Source organism: Silene latifolia, chromosome 9 (assembly GCF_048544455.1).
Source record: "Silene latifolia isolate original U9 population chromosome 9, ASM4854445v1, whole genome shotgun sequence".
Taxonomy (NCBI): Eukaryota; Viridiplantae; Streptophyta; class Magnoliopsida; order Caryophyllales; family Caryophyllaceae; genus Silene; species Silene latifolia.
In genome coordinates, this window is record NC_133534.1 from 28,017,355 (window position 1) to 28,032,453 (window position 15,099).

General features: G+C 38.2%; 1 protein-coding gene across 1 annotated transcript; it reads right to left on the reverse strand.

Annotated features, from left to right (window-relative positions):
- Window positions 1-1,176: 1,176 nt before the first annotated feature.
- LOC141599463 (uncharacterized) lies at window positions 1,177-14,570 on the reverse strand. Its single transcript, XM_074419477.1, has 13 exons — window positions 14,030-14,570; window positions 8,164-9,202; window positions 7,122-7,328; window positions 6,729-6,952; window positions 6,324-6,398; window positions 5,922-5,993; window positions 5,739-5,837; window positions 5,584-5,652; window positions 5,368-5,482; window positions 5,090-5,158; window positions 4,256-4,586; window positions 2,957-3,068; window positions 1,177-2,597 (listed from the first exon to the last, which is right to left on the reverse strand). The coding sequence occupies exons 1-13, from the start codon at window positions 14,165-14,167 to the stop codon at window positions 1,383-1,385; spliced, it is 3,765 nt and encodes a 1,254-aa protein (XP_074275578.1). The 5' UTR covers window positions 14,168-14,570; the 3' UTR covers window positions 1,177-1,382.
- Window positions 14,571-15,099: the final 529 nt, after the last annotated feature.

The window sequence follows — 15,099 nt, forward strand, 5'->3', positions numbered from 1 at the left end:
TATTTTTCGCATTTTACTCAACGGATTACGGACTACATTTTATCCTAAAAAAATTACGTTTAATAATTTGGTTAAAAACACAGGGGTGTTCGGTAAACAGCGTATTGATAGATTTTTAGCATATTGAGGGCGTTTAACATGTTTGACTTGTCAATATGCTATTTGAGGTGTTTGATAGATAGCATATTGAAATAGTAGATTGGGGGGCAATCTACTATTTTACAAGCATATTCAATTAGTAGATTGGAAAATATTTTAATTGACAATTTTACCCTTGAAAACATATATTGCCAATAATGATTCATATCCATATTAGTCATTTTAGAGCAAAAATAAGCAATCTGCTAATGTGAAACCGCTAATTACCAAACACCTCTAGCAAACTCGGCTATTATAAATTTTAGTCAAACCTGCTACTAAAATCTGTTAATTATAATCGGCTTTTATAATCTGCTTCTACTAATATAAACCCACTGTTTACCAAACAAGACCACAATGCTATCAACTTTTCTCATACCCAAACCCGAAATTATTCGTCTATATATTCTCCTCTCTAATTAGTACTCTTATCAAATTGCAAAATTCGACCGTGGAATTTTAAGATGTAATTTTTCATTTTAAATTAATTATAAATATTCCGTATTAATATAGGGTATCTACAAGGTAATTAAAATGGTGACGGACAATCATCAATATCTCACCCTGTTAAGCTACAACATCTTGCTCTGTTTAAACAAAAGGCATCATCCATATCCCAGAGAATAAGTGTGGGATCAATTCTAATAAAAGGCATCATCCGTAATCCAGAGAATAACTATAGGATTGTAATCCTTGCCCAATAAATATGAACCCGAATAGCATAATATTAGCACAAGGGGAAGGCATGATTCCAGGAGGTCTAATAAACTAGCCGACGACGGGAAGTTCAATTATCTTGACTACTTATGACTTGTGAGTTGTGAGCGTAGAATGGGTTCACAACTCCCGTCGAGTAGCTGATCGGTGCCCTAAATAAGCCTTCAAATACTTGTTTAATGCGCTAAGATTATTGTATAGGTCATGGTCTCTATGATATTAACAGTTTTATACAATACGTGAGTGAAAGCGTCTTATAAGAGACCAACTGGACAAAAAAACGCAACAAAAGTATTCCGTGTAGGTCACATCACTCATTCTATGTCTACAAAGCTACCCCCCGCTATTTATTTCAACACAAGCCACAATATTGGCAGGGTACGAAAAAAATTTATGTCACAAAGTCATCGTTCGGCATTGACAAAAATTTTGCAAACCCATCCAACCCCAAAAATATATACTCAAAATAAAGAGCTCTACTGTCAAAAAAAAAAAAAAAATAAATAAATAAATAAAGAGCTCTGATCTTAAAATGCACTCCAACTATCAGTCTCTGTTTTCGGCTTTTCACTGCCCGTCGTAGACTTGAACGGCCCAGAAGACCCGTGTGTGTCTGGGTCTCGTCTCGGAGTTTCACTACTAAATGATGAACCAAACGGCCCACCAAAGCCGGAAGAATCGAATTCGCCCCTTGGAGTCTCGCTTCCGAAAGATGACTTGAATGAACTAGATTGTGCAAAATAGTTGGTTTCCCCCCTGGGGGTTTCACCACCCGCTGAAGATCCAAAAGGCCCGACAGAACCAAAGTGGTCTCCACCAAAGCCGAAAGAATTGAATTCGCCCCTCGGAGTCTCACTCCCAAAAGATGACTTGAATGAACTAGATTGTGCAAAATAGTTGGTTTCTCCCCTGGGAGTTTCACCACCAGTGGATGATCCAAAGCAGTCTGTGTTTGCTCTTGGAGTTTCACTCCCAAAAGAAGACCCAAAAGGAGCACCAGAGCCGTAAAAATCGGTATCTGCTCTTGGAGTTTCACTGACCAGGGGTGACCTGAAAGGCTGCCCGTAAGGGTCGGAATCTGCCCTTGGCGTCTCACTGGCTACTGATGATCGGAAGGGCCCCACAGATCCAAAAGGATCTACCTCTGACCTTGGTGTTTCAAATACACTGGATCCGAAACCATCTGAGTCCCTCCTGGGTGTTTCACTTCCAAAGGATGACTTAAATGCCCCCGAGCCCAAAGGGTCAGAATCATCAAACGATGAAAACCGAAGGCCAAAGTCGGAATCGTTAGTACTTCTCATGGAATCAAACCTTGAAAACGTCTCCCTTTGTTGGAAGGACCCACCATCTTCCGAGTCAAAATCTCTACTCTGCATGGAATCAAATCGAGATAGCCTTTCTTGTGGCTGGAATCCACTATCAGTAGATCTGAAAGAATCAAACCGCGAGAAGTTGTAACCACGTTCTTCTAGCCCTCCACCAAGTGGTGTACTTGGAACAGAGTCTGCAAAAACGCTGTGTTTTGGCAAAAAACTTTCAGCCGGTGTGCTAGGAACAGAATTGTCAAATATACTCTTTTTCGGCAAAAACACATCTACTGGAGTGCCGGGAACAGAGTCAGCAAAAATACTCTTTTTCGGTAAAATGCCATCGGGTTGAGATGAACTAGTCCTAATAGGAGGCAAAGTAAACTGCCCGTATCCAAACAAGTCATCAATACGTCTCTCATGATCCACCACCTGTATGACGAGTAAGAATGAGATGGTTAGGCTAATAGTAAAATGAATGAAAGAAGCAAGCCTCATATGAGATGGTCTCACGTGTTGGACCAAGCCAAATGCTCTTGTTTAAGTCTATGGTTAATGGGCTGGTGTGAGATGTAAGGCCGTCCCACATAAGATTTTGTGAAAGGGGAACTAGGACAGCCCTAGTCTGAGATGTGAGACCATCTCACATGAGATTTTGTGGAGGGGGGACTAGGACCAGCATGATATGTGTACATAAAGTCCACTAACAACGGTCAAGGAGGGAGATTCAAGAGCCAGAAAAAGAGCACAGGTTTTATATTCCAGCCACAAGAAATGTCCCCCATATTTACCTTGGAAGAACCCGAAAATGAATCAGCATCATCCTTTGTATCAAATGTCCCCCATGCTGGCTTATCAGATCTTTTGTCCCCCGAAGAGGAAGTATCCGCAACCGTAATGTTACTGCATAAAAATGTAAAAAAAAAATATCAATAAATTTCAAGGCTAATTATCAGACATGAGGAAGCATTGTCAAACTTTGCCCATTAAGGTGCCAACACAATGTCACGAAATGTGAGAGCTATATTAGCCTTACTTGAATGACTTTATTTATTTATATATCGATTTTTGTGGTGGATGATCAGGCTTCCTAAAATTAAAGTTAATGAGCTTCCATGATATCTAAAAAAGAAAAAAACACAAGTAGGCATAAAATTAACCACAGTGAGTCTGTGACTGACATTACGTACAAAAGTCAATGATGCCGACATACCTAGCACTTTTTTTCTCGACTAGTAACAGAGGATGCCACCAAGACACCATAGGGATGACGTATAAATAAAAGGAGACCTACAGAATTATGCTATCAAGCGACACGTCTCATATGATCTACTTATAGAAGAAGACAAATCAAGTGCTTGTCAAAAAGGCATAATTTGAAATTGTGACCCAGAGGCGGATATGTAGGATCTTTTAATGAAGGCGACAACAACAACAACAACAACAGAGCAACAACAACAACAACAACAACAACAACAGAGCCTTAATCCCAAAATGATTTGGGGTCGGCTGACATGAATCATCTTTTAGAACCGTCCATGGGTGAACGCACGCCTCAAAAAACGAAAAAAAATTGAAAAGAAAAATTGTAAAACAAAAGGGGAGTGAAACATAATACAAAAACCAAGTAAACTTATAGGTTTTAAAATCGAAGTCTGGATTTCTTTTATAAAAACTTAGAATTTAAATCGAGAATAAAGATTAAAATGATTTTGAAAACCGAAGTAAACCGTAAGGGTCGGAATACCTTAAAAGTGAACCAAGTATTAAAATATAAGAAAGTTGTTGGTAAAAAGGTGTAATAAATCTGAACAGATAAATTAGACTAATTTTATTTTATTGCTACAATCTATGTTACTTCAACTCTTCATTTTCCAGGCCATACCCTTGTCAAAACGACATGGATATGGGTATGGATTCCGTACCCGACACTTACTTCTCCTAAGAGAGCTGAACTAGTGAGGCTCACACCACAAAAGTAGAGGAAGAGAGGTTTATATGGCAATTAGTATTAATTCTCCGCAACTACTCAAATATAGGAGAATCAGAAACTACACAACAAAGCAGTGTTTCGCAGAGTAACTGCATACCTCAGAGGCTGCTTGGAACGAGGCGAAGTACTTGAACCAACAGTCTTTTCAGAATGATCATGTGGACTACCATGTGAACTTTTGGCTGATGGGCTAGCAACAGGACTTCTCACACCGTTATCTTCTTTATGATTGGCCATTACACCATTTTCAGCCTCCACGGTATCCTCTGCAGCAGATTTTACAAGTTTGGATTTGATATCTGAGGCATGGATAACTGCTTCACCCTTAGCAGCTTCTGCCTTTTCTTTTTTAGAAACCTTAACCTTTGGCTTAGGTGGTGCAATAACGTTTTGTACATCAAGAGTCATTTCCTTCACAAAAGTAAAATCTGAAACAGGAAAAGTAACAAGTCATGCAACCTGTGGGAGTTTGGAAAAACCTACATTCCTAGACAGGGTTACAAAGACCAGTAAGTTGACTCGGCTTTGATTGGGAGTTGAATAACAAACGAAGGGACACCTATTGAAAAACTGACAGCTTTCAATATCTGGGGGTAAAAGTACAATATTACAGAATACCCAACAATAAAGAATATTGCCTCATAACTCATCTAAAAAGTAACTACTATGCATAATATTTATCAAATCCGAGTACCACCCGCCAATAGGCGGGAACTTCTTTAGGAGCACTGAGAACCCGGGAATAATGTTAGCGTAGCAGCCATTAACAGATGCGAAAAGACACAGGACACATGACAGGGCCCTATGGCAGACACATGACACCCATAATTTTAGGACAACAAATCAGTTATCAAGAGAACTATAAATAACCACGTTGATTTGTTAAACGTGATTTTGGATCAGGTTGCAGTCGTTGCACATAGCCACATACCTTCACCTTCGAACTTATCCCAATCTTCGTCCCAGTCAGCAGCACCCTCCTGGATACCAGGTTGCCATCCTGAAAAAGAAGATCAACATTTCAACTTCAAATCAAAATAATCATAGAAATATAGTTTTAAATGAAATTATATTTCTCCGGAAGATAACTCCTCTTGGCGTCAATAATTTTTTTTGAACCAAGTAAAGGCATAAAGCACTCGTACAGTAACAACAAGGTCTACAACGACTGACAGAAACACTTAAACCCAGTCAAGTGTATGGCATTACCGAAAGGAAGTTCAACTAGCATGGTTGGCTTAGAACGCAATCCATATTTCTTGCAGCGTTCACTAAGACTTCTCACTAACTCCTCAAGGCTAGACTGAATATGATCTGCGCGGGGCTGATTATGATGCCCCCACCAAACACAAATGAAGATGCATGAGAAATTAGATAGATTTATGGGCATCTTTAGCTATTTGACTATAATTAGCAACAACATACCTGGAGGGTTTCACCACTTCCATCCTGCTCCATCTTTACAACTGCCTGATACATCTCCATTTTCTTCTCCTGTAAATCACCAACTCAAGATTACGTATTAAAAATTTATCTACCAATTTCACACCAACCACCCAACATTTTACACCATGAAGTACCTGTATATCACGAAATGTGGCTTCTTCAATAGTCAATTTCGATGCCACATTACCAGTTTGTAGGTACTTCTCTTCATACTTTTTAGCTAGAGACTCAACCTAGAAAAACCACACAGCATGAAGATATGATCAGTGTGTAGGACCCCGGAGTATAAATTCTAAAGCAGCTAGCTAGGAACACACCTCACGCTTATCCGTAGCAGCCCTTTCTGTAACTTCATTGAGGTGGCTGTCACACCGGCTCTTATAGAGAACCTAACAAAGGAGCAAACCAACAATTTTAGTAACCAGAAGCCAAAGAAGTGTCAAATGACAACAGAATTAAAAAGAACCATCACAAGTTATTTCTCAACAACATATGTGGGGAACGAAAGAACCATAGCTACCTCCGTTTTCGTTTTCTTTTCGAGTGTAGTTAAATATTTTTTGGGTTGCCACAGCTTTAAAACGAGTTACACAGCATTCAATAAGTGGTGGGGATTAGGGAAGGGGGACTGGAAAAGTTGGAATGAAATTTGATCGCGATGGACTGAGTATCTGAAGAAGTTGATCACATATACAGAATGGACATAGAGAGAAACATACCAGTTCCTGCATCTTAACTCGGTAAAACTCCATTTTCTCTCTTGACTCCTTTATTTCCTTCTCCAAATCTTCAACCTATATACACCAAACCACAATTTTAGATGTACGATAAAGCAAACAGAGCATTTGAAGTAAATGGAAACTCTCAAAAGAGGCGGCCTCTCATATTATTCTTTGCTTGACTACTCCATTTACTCACTAGTTATCTATTACATTTAATCCAACCTTTTTAAGTGCACGACTCACGATTTATATACTAGAGAGGTCAATCTGCAGATAACTGTCAGTCGAGGTGTGATTTGCGAACAACAACAAGATAGTTACCCACGTTTAGAGATATTTTGACACTTAAAGGCAAGTCAACACAAACCTCTTCTAGGGGATGGCTAACTACACGTGCTATACCTTTTTATTTGCTTCTGATGCCTCCTGGAATTTCAAATTCAGTGACTTTTGCTCCTCTTCACTCAGTTGGACCACCAAGTGTTTGTCTAACACCGGAACTTTAGCCTTTTGTGGTTTAGGAGGCAGCCTATCATCAGAGGGAGCAGGAATTGGCAGAGGTGGCTTCCCTGGAAGCCGTGCACTTGGCCTTTGACCTGCACCGGGTCCTTGAGGTTGTTGGAAACCTATTAAACAAGAAAACAAAAAACATAATAGATCAAGTTCAAGAAAGAATATGCCATTGCTGGAAACTATTCCATAACCTTTCGTTCTCAATCCAAACCATCGAATATTAATTCCGTAGCCAGCTTATAACAGAAAAATGTTAGATCTATATTCTATAGAGAGAATTACCAGCGGAAAAACCCAATTGCTTTCCATATCCACTAACTGGTGGTGCAGTTGCAGGAAAATCAAGCATTACACTACTTGGCAGCATTGCTGGAAGAGGACGTCCCTCCCTGTGCCTCTCCATGAGATAAAGTGCAATACAGAATTCCCTGACAGAAAGCATGCTATCATTATCCTGGTCAGACAGATTCCACACCTGCTTTAAGACCTCTGGAACATGTAACAATACGTAAATAAGTTGGAAACCACGAATAGGAAATCTGACAAGTCATTCATACAAATTCATATCTTTGAAGAAATTTGCCTCTCCAAAGATGACTAATCATGAAAGTATCGCTGAATCACTGATATAAAACGTATAGATATGAATCATTTAACATGGTGTCATTAACAACTCTCATCACCATATGATATGGCTGTAGCAGTGACAATAGGAAACATTGAATTGTTCTGTAACTTACATAACACGGTTTCAGTTCTACAATAACTTACATACCTAGCCCTTCTTATCCAGCTGAACATTACAAGTCTACAACCGTATAGCTACAGATACCATTACATTTTGAAGCTTGAGAAATATCTCAAGTTATTGTTTGCCTTGACAATGTTAAGAGCATTTCAGAAGGGAAAAAAAGCATAAAAATAGAACCAAGTAAACAAGTGAGAAAATGGTTACATGACTTGTTCTGGTGGTTTTAGAGGTTTGACAACGTACACCCTCTAAACCTAGTGGTTGAAGGTAAATAAGCTTTTCTTGATGAAAACCTGGCTCTTGGCCAGCTTATTGGTAATAGAAAACGCTATCTTAAATCTACAATACATTTATTTGTATCAAATGGAAACATTTACCAAGTATCAATTACATTGAATAAACACCCTTAAAAGCACCCAATTTGTAGCCTTTAAAGAAGCTAGAAAAAATAATTCTTCCACAAATATGCTAAATGGAAGCTAACTAATAAAATACCTTATGACACACACAAGAAAAAAAAAAAAAAAAAAAAATGTAACGCTTAATAAAATCTGTTTAATAAGTACTACCCACCTATTGGTAACTTCCAGCTCAAAAATAGGTTGCGTGCCTGATCACCGGTTATTTTCCCATCTTTATCAGTATCAACCTCTATAAATACTTTGGTGTACTTCTGTATATCCGTCTGTGTTACTCTTGGCCAGTGCAACTGTTGCTGATGTCCAGTAGAAGGTTGAGGTGAAACGGCTGGTGGACCAAACGGGCGGATGCTTGGAACTGAAATTTGTGCATCCTTCTTCAAATGTGACTGTTGCATCTTCACATGCTGCCCACCAGCAGAAAAGCCAGCTGCTGAAATAGGAACAGAGGGTGAAGACACTTGTACGCTACTAGCCGAAGAAGTACCCACTGAACTATATGTGTTAGGCTGTGATTGAGCTGCAGAGAATGTGTCACCTCCAAAACGGGGCCCTGAAGCAAAACCATTGTGTGTAACTTGTGGTCTCAATTGCATGGTAGAAGGTGACGGCAGTCCAGATGCTACAGGTGACTTAGACGGCAACGAAGCTACCGCTATACCAGCTCCAGACGGTATGCCAGCATGGTTTGGCAGAGGACTATTTGCACTACCAGAAAATGTAGATGTTTGTGTCTTCGCAAAATTTGCAACCCCTGCATCACTAGACAGCGTAGAACTGACGGTTGGCAGGTTTGAAGCTAATGGAGAAGCTCTCACCGGAAATCCTGGAAAATCAGCACCCTGAACTGGGCTTGTAGCTGCACCAGAAACAGAAGTTGGTGGTCTGACGCTTGCGGGAGGTGGACTATACTGTTGATTTATGGTTGTGTTCAATAATGCTGGTCTAACCCCAGGGGTCTGAGATGCTGTTGATCCAACATGGGCTATTTGAGATGTAGAAGGGGCTGGTAAAGCAGCTAAGTTGATCTGTGGAGCAGGTATTCTAGCTGAAGCTTGGCCAAATAAAGCTGCCTTAACAATATCAGGGGTTAGATCATGTTTGCTCTGCGCAACAGTAACAAGCTTAAGAGCATTGTAAAATTCAGGTCTCCGGAGAGACCCTCTTCGGTTTTGATCAGCAAAATTCCATATCTGTAATAAAAAGTTGACATATAATCTGTCAGCTAAATATCATTCAAAAGCATAGAAGCTAATATTTTTAACTCAATGCAAAAATACAGGGGGCGTCAAATCCATTAAAATAATCTAATTGCTAAAAAAACAAAAAAGAGGCATAAAAGTATCAAGCTAAAGGATTATAAATCTCAAAGCAAGCTACTAGCAAAGGAAAATAATAAAGACCCAACAACAACAACAAAAAGAAAAAATAAATCCTTTCAAACTCTTATACTCTAAGTTCCCTAATCCTACATCTTACCCTAAATGACCATAGACTCCTTAAACAGACAAAATAGAACTCCATTCTTTGAAAAGAAATTGAAAATTTGAAATGAATTATACAGCAATGCAATATCGTTACAATTGGACTGAAATTAATAGTTAACCTTAATGATACACTAAAAATACACCCTCAAATATCAGCATCTAATTGAGACACCAAGATCTTAAACCATAAATAAAACATTGCCCAAGTTAATTTACCAGATCTGAACCTGTGTTACTCGGACTCGGGTACGCCGTATCTGACCTGATATGTATCCGCGTATATGATACGCCAATCTCGGATTAGTTAGATATCTGGACACGGTCAATAGCGTATCTTGACCAATTGTTTGGACACCGATACGATACTTCAATTAATTAATAAAATTATTAAAAACAAATATATAAAAAAAAACTAAAATGATAAATTGATGATATTAATATGATGAACAATTTTCAGCCCATAATGTTGTTTTTGCAAAATTTTCTAACAACATTAAAACCATCTTAGTTCCAAAAGTAACAGACTAAACTTATTAGAGAATATATTATCATCATAATCATAATAATATATTCTCTAATAAAACTCTAAACTTCTAAAGATCAAACAAAAATCCATAAAAATCAACATGACACTTCCAAACTGCAACTTAATGCTTCATGCTTCATTTCCTACAACTTCATGCTTCAGCCTTCATTTGTTGCCTCCTGAACATGTCCATCCTCATCTCCAAGTTCAAAGAAGACGCCTTCCAGCTCTGGATCATTCACGGACAGATCTGCCAGCTCCAAAATTTCAGCATCGACATCGTACTTGTCACCGCCTAAAAATTAAGAAAATAAGATAATTACCAATGAAAACATAATTTTATATATGAATTTATGAAAAGAAAAATAATAGAATGGAATGCTTAGTTGTTTACCAATATCCCAATGCTTTGAGGGACCATTTTTATACTTTTCAGATTGTCGAGCCAAAAGACGAAGGTTATTATGTACTTTAACCAAGTCTTTTGCTCGAGTTGAAGTTAAAGCGGTTTCTTTTCACAGTGAGGATGTTGTTATAGTGGCTCCAATTCCTCTCACAACAAGACGAGGATGCCGGTTGAGATAGCAATTTAAAGGCAAGAGTTTGAAGATGCGGAACGGAAGAGCCATAATTAGCCCACCAACTAATGGGCTCTTCCATCATCTCTGGCAGCTAAAACGTGCGCTTGGCTAAAAAAATCCAAACCTGATGAGAATGATCCATGCTCCTTCATAACGTTTCTCAATTCCCGAGGATCGACAAATAATCGTTGAAAACATAAATTTCTTTGAGAAGACACCTCTTCATCTTGGTGAGGTGTAACTCTTTGAAATATATTCCGACCCTCGGTCTGCCACTTGTGCCATAATATTTCGGGACAAGTGAGTGAGCAAGACAATGAAGATGAAGGGGAGTATTACTTTTATTCCACCCCGACTCTAACACTTGTTGTATTGCATCAAAGAAAGGTGAAGAATCGCAATGAATATCTTTTTCTTCTTTCTTAAATATAATCATCTTAACCTCTTCAATCATGCTATCCCACATATCATATACCAAGTGCAAAACCGGAGCATCCTTATTGCCTATGCGAATCATCTCGTAGATAGGTTTAGTAAACTCTAAAAAGTATTCTATTTTCTCCCACAAGACTCATCCAATATAAGCATCCTGATTTTCTTAGCTTTTATGTCATTTGGATTATTAGGTGGTGACCTAAACAGAGTTCTCCATTCAGAATCTATCACCATCTGGTGAAGTGCGGATTTAACTAAGGATGAGTCTTGGTGGGAGAAGATAGAATACTTTTTAGAGTTTGCTAAACCTATCTACGAGATGATTCGCATAGGCAATAAGGATGCTCCGGTTTTGCACTTGGTATATGATATGTGGGATAGCATGATTGAAGAGGTTAAGATGATTATATTTAAGAAAGAGGAAAAAGATATTCATTGCGATTCTTCACCTTTCTTTGATGCAATACAACAAGTGTTAGAGTCGAGGTGGAATCAAAGTAATACTCCCCTTCATCTTCATTGTCTTGCTCACTCGCTTGTCCCGAAATATTATGGCACAAGTGGCAGACTGAGGGTCGGAATATATTTCAAAGAGTTGCTCCTCACCAAGATCAAGAGGTGTCTTCTCAAAGAAATTTATGTTTTCAACGATTATTTGTCGATCCTCGGGAATTGAGAAATGTTATGAAGGAGCATGGATCATTCTCATCAGGTTTGGATTTTTTTAGCCAAGCGCACGTTTTAGCTGCCAGAGATGATGGAAGAGCCCATTAGTTGGTGGGCTAATTATGGCTCTTCCGTTCCGCATCTTCAAACTCTTGCCTTTAAATTGCTATCTCAACCGGCATCCTCGTCTTGTTGTGAGAGGAATTGGAGCCACTATAACAACATCCTCACTGTGAAAAGAAACCGCTTTAACTTCAACTCGAGCAAAAGACTTGGTTAAAGTACATAATAACCTTCGTCTTTTGGCTCGACAATCTGAAAAGTATAAAAATGGTCCCTCAAAGCATTGGGATATTGGTAAACAACTAAGCATTCCATTCTATTATTTTTCTTTTCATAAATTCATATATAAAATTATGTTTTCATTGGTAATTATCTTATTTTCTTAATTTTTAGGCGGTGACAAGTACGATGTTGATGCTGAAATTTTGGAGCTGGCAGATCTGTCCGTGAATGATCCAGAGCTGGAAGGCGTCTTCTTTGAACTTGGAGATGAGGATGGACATGTTCAGGAGCCAACAAATGAAGCATGAAGGCGGAAGCATGAAGTTGCAGGAAATGAAGCATGAAGCATTAAGTTGCAGTTTGGAAGTGTCATGTTGATTTTTATGGATTTTGTTTGATCATTAGAAGTTTAGAGTTTTATTAGAGAATATATTATTATGATTATGATGATAATATATTCTCTAATAAGTTTAGTCTGTTACTTTTGGAACTAAGATGGTTTTAATGTTGTTAGAAAATTTTGCAAAAACAACATTATGGGCTGAAAATTGTTCATCATATTAATATCATCAATTTATCATTTTAGTTTTTTTTTATATATTTGTTTTTAATAATTTTATTAATTAATTGAAGTATCGTATCGGTGTCCAAACAATTGGTCAAGATACGATATTGACCGTGTCCAGGTATCTAACTAATCCGAGATTGGCATATCAGATACGCGGATACGTATCAGATCAGATACGGCATACCCGAGTCCGAGTAACACAGGCAATGATGCATAAATTAGATGTTTTGGACCGTAATGGAACATGGATATTAACTACTCTACCTCCTGGATTTAAACACAAAGGCTCAAAAATCAAAATGGGTATATCAAATTTAATTCAAGGTAGACAGGACTCTGGAGAGGGTCAAAGCAAGGTAGGTGGCCAAAAGGTTAAATACAAGTCAAAGGGAAGGATTACTAGCATATGTTCTCTCTTGTAGCCAAGTTCACTACAGTTAGGGTATTGTTAGACGTTTCTGCTTTTAATGACTGGCCCATCCATCAATTAGACATAAATCTCCATGGCTTTATTGAAAAGGGGGTATTTCCGGTACCTCCAGAAGGTTATAGCAAAGTTAAATGGGATTAAGTTTGTAAGTTGCAGAGTATCTTGTATGGCTAAAGCAAACCTCCGGTTAATGGAACTTAGAACTTACTAAGTTGCTTCTTAATTAAGAATTTCTGCAATCCAAAAATACTCTGTATTTGTCAGAGACGATGACGGTTCACAGGCAATGATGGAGATTATATTTGTGTTTTGATCTCATCTCTCAAAATGCAGCTTCAACTGCGATCGCAAGCTCAATGACACCAGCACCTAGCTCAGGTAAATGCCAAACTCCAAAAATGATAATATTACAAAGCCTATCTACAAGTAGTCTCACTCAGCTAACGGAGTTGCATACTTAAAATACCTCTCTGTCGATGTGGATTCCTATTCTATTCCATAGCCACTTATCAATCTCCAATCTCAGGGCCCAAAGTATCCTATGCAATAGTTTGGATTATATTACCTTGAACCTAGCTATGTACTTACTCTTCTTAGTACCCGCTCTCAACTACTGAAACCCAACCACAAAAATAACTGTTACGGTTTCTAAAACAGCGACCCGAATTAGCAGTGTTCCATTATCTTCACACCGGGCACTCAATTCTCAACGAACTAAACTAGCCATTTCAGTTACCAAGCTACACCGGTTCATATCAATCAATCAATAAAACGCTATCAAACAACACAATCCCTAATAAAATGCAGCTCCTGGTACTATAAAACAAACACAAATCACACAAAATTAAAGGTGCAACTAAGCAATCGACTTCAGTGATCACACTACACCGTTCATATCAATCAATCAATCAATAAAACGCGACCAACGACGCTATACCAGAAAGAATCCAGCTCAAGAACTTCAAAAAAACGCAAATTACACAAAACTATTAACCTGGGCTTATGAGAAAGGTTCAATTATTAGAAAGGTTAAATGAAAGACCTGTGCGAGAACTTGTTTCGACAAATTGGCGGCTTGGAAGAACGCAACAGCTTCAACACCACTAATTTCACCATTTCCGTCTAAGTCTGCTCTTCTAAAATACGCGTCGAAGAGATCACCTTGATTTTGTGCCGCCATTTTTACTCCACAATGCCACAACTTCAACACGAAGAACAAATCATAGGTTTAAATGAATTCTGACCGCCGAACATGAAATCTTGGTTAAATCGATATAATTGAAATGTATGATTTGAGCAAGACTAATTGGATGGCGGGATTAAACTGCGATTAAATACAGTGAATTTAAAAGAGAAAAGTGATAGGAATAGAAGATTAGGGTTCTGTATTTCTGGAATTTGGGGATTTTTCTGGCGACTAGATCAGGGGTGGGTGGTGGATGTCACCGATTACAGAGTGTTTTGATTTCTGCAGATGGCTAGTGCCTTTCTTTTTCCTTTGCTGGCGACGTCGTTTTACTGTTAATTCGACAGTTGGAGCCACTTGGAGGGTATTTCTCGTATGTGCGTAGAAAACCCAAAATGATCATCAACCCACTTAGAGCCACTCTGGTTTTTAGATTTTGGTTAGGTTAGCAGGTAAAACCATGGAGTGATTTAATTTTGTCATTACTTAAGTTATTTTTAAGTTTATTTATCAAACCGATAATGTAGTCGTGTAGTCATGTAGTCGTGATATATTTCCTAGCTAAAATCAAACTTGAACATTAAATTACGTTGAGTTTAGTATTTCATCGATTTCTATAGTTTACGCTATTACGTATAATTGCTTTTATTAATATTTTTAAGAGAACTAGTTAGTTGCCCCGCGCGCGAAACCCCCAAGATATTTCCATTAATTCCGTCTTCGTCGTTTCATGTTATTATTCTATTTAATTTTATTATTTGTTAATATTATTACCAATTTGTAATTTGTGAACGTTATTTTTTTTTTTTTTTGTTAAAATTCGATCATTGTCAGTGGTTCTCTGTGTTGTTTGCATAGTTTACTTCGAACTTAGGGACAACCGGCTGACTTCTATTTTAACCCTAATAACTATGATACCATCTGTT

Coding starts and splice junctions, on each gene's coding strand:
- LOC141599463 (XM_074419477.1), bottom strand. CDS start 14,167: ATGGCGGCACAAAATCAAGGTGATCTCTTCGACGCGTATTTTAGAAGA. Junction 5,838..5,921: donor CTGCTACGGATAAGCGTGAG/GTGTGTTCCTAG, acceptor TGGTTTTTCTAG/GTTGAGTCTCTAGCTAAAAA. Junction 3,069..4,255: donor CGTTCCAAGCAGCCTCTGAG/GTATGCAGTTAC, acceptor ATTTTTATGCAG/TAACATTACGGTTGCGGATA.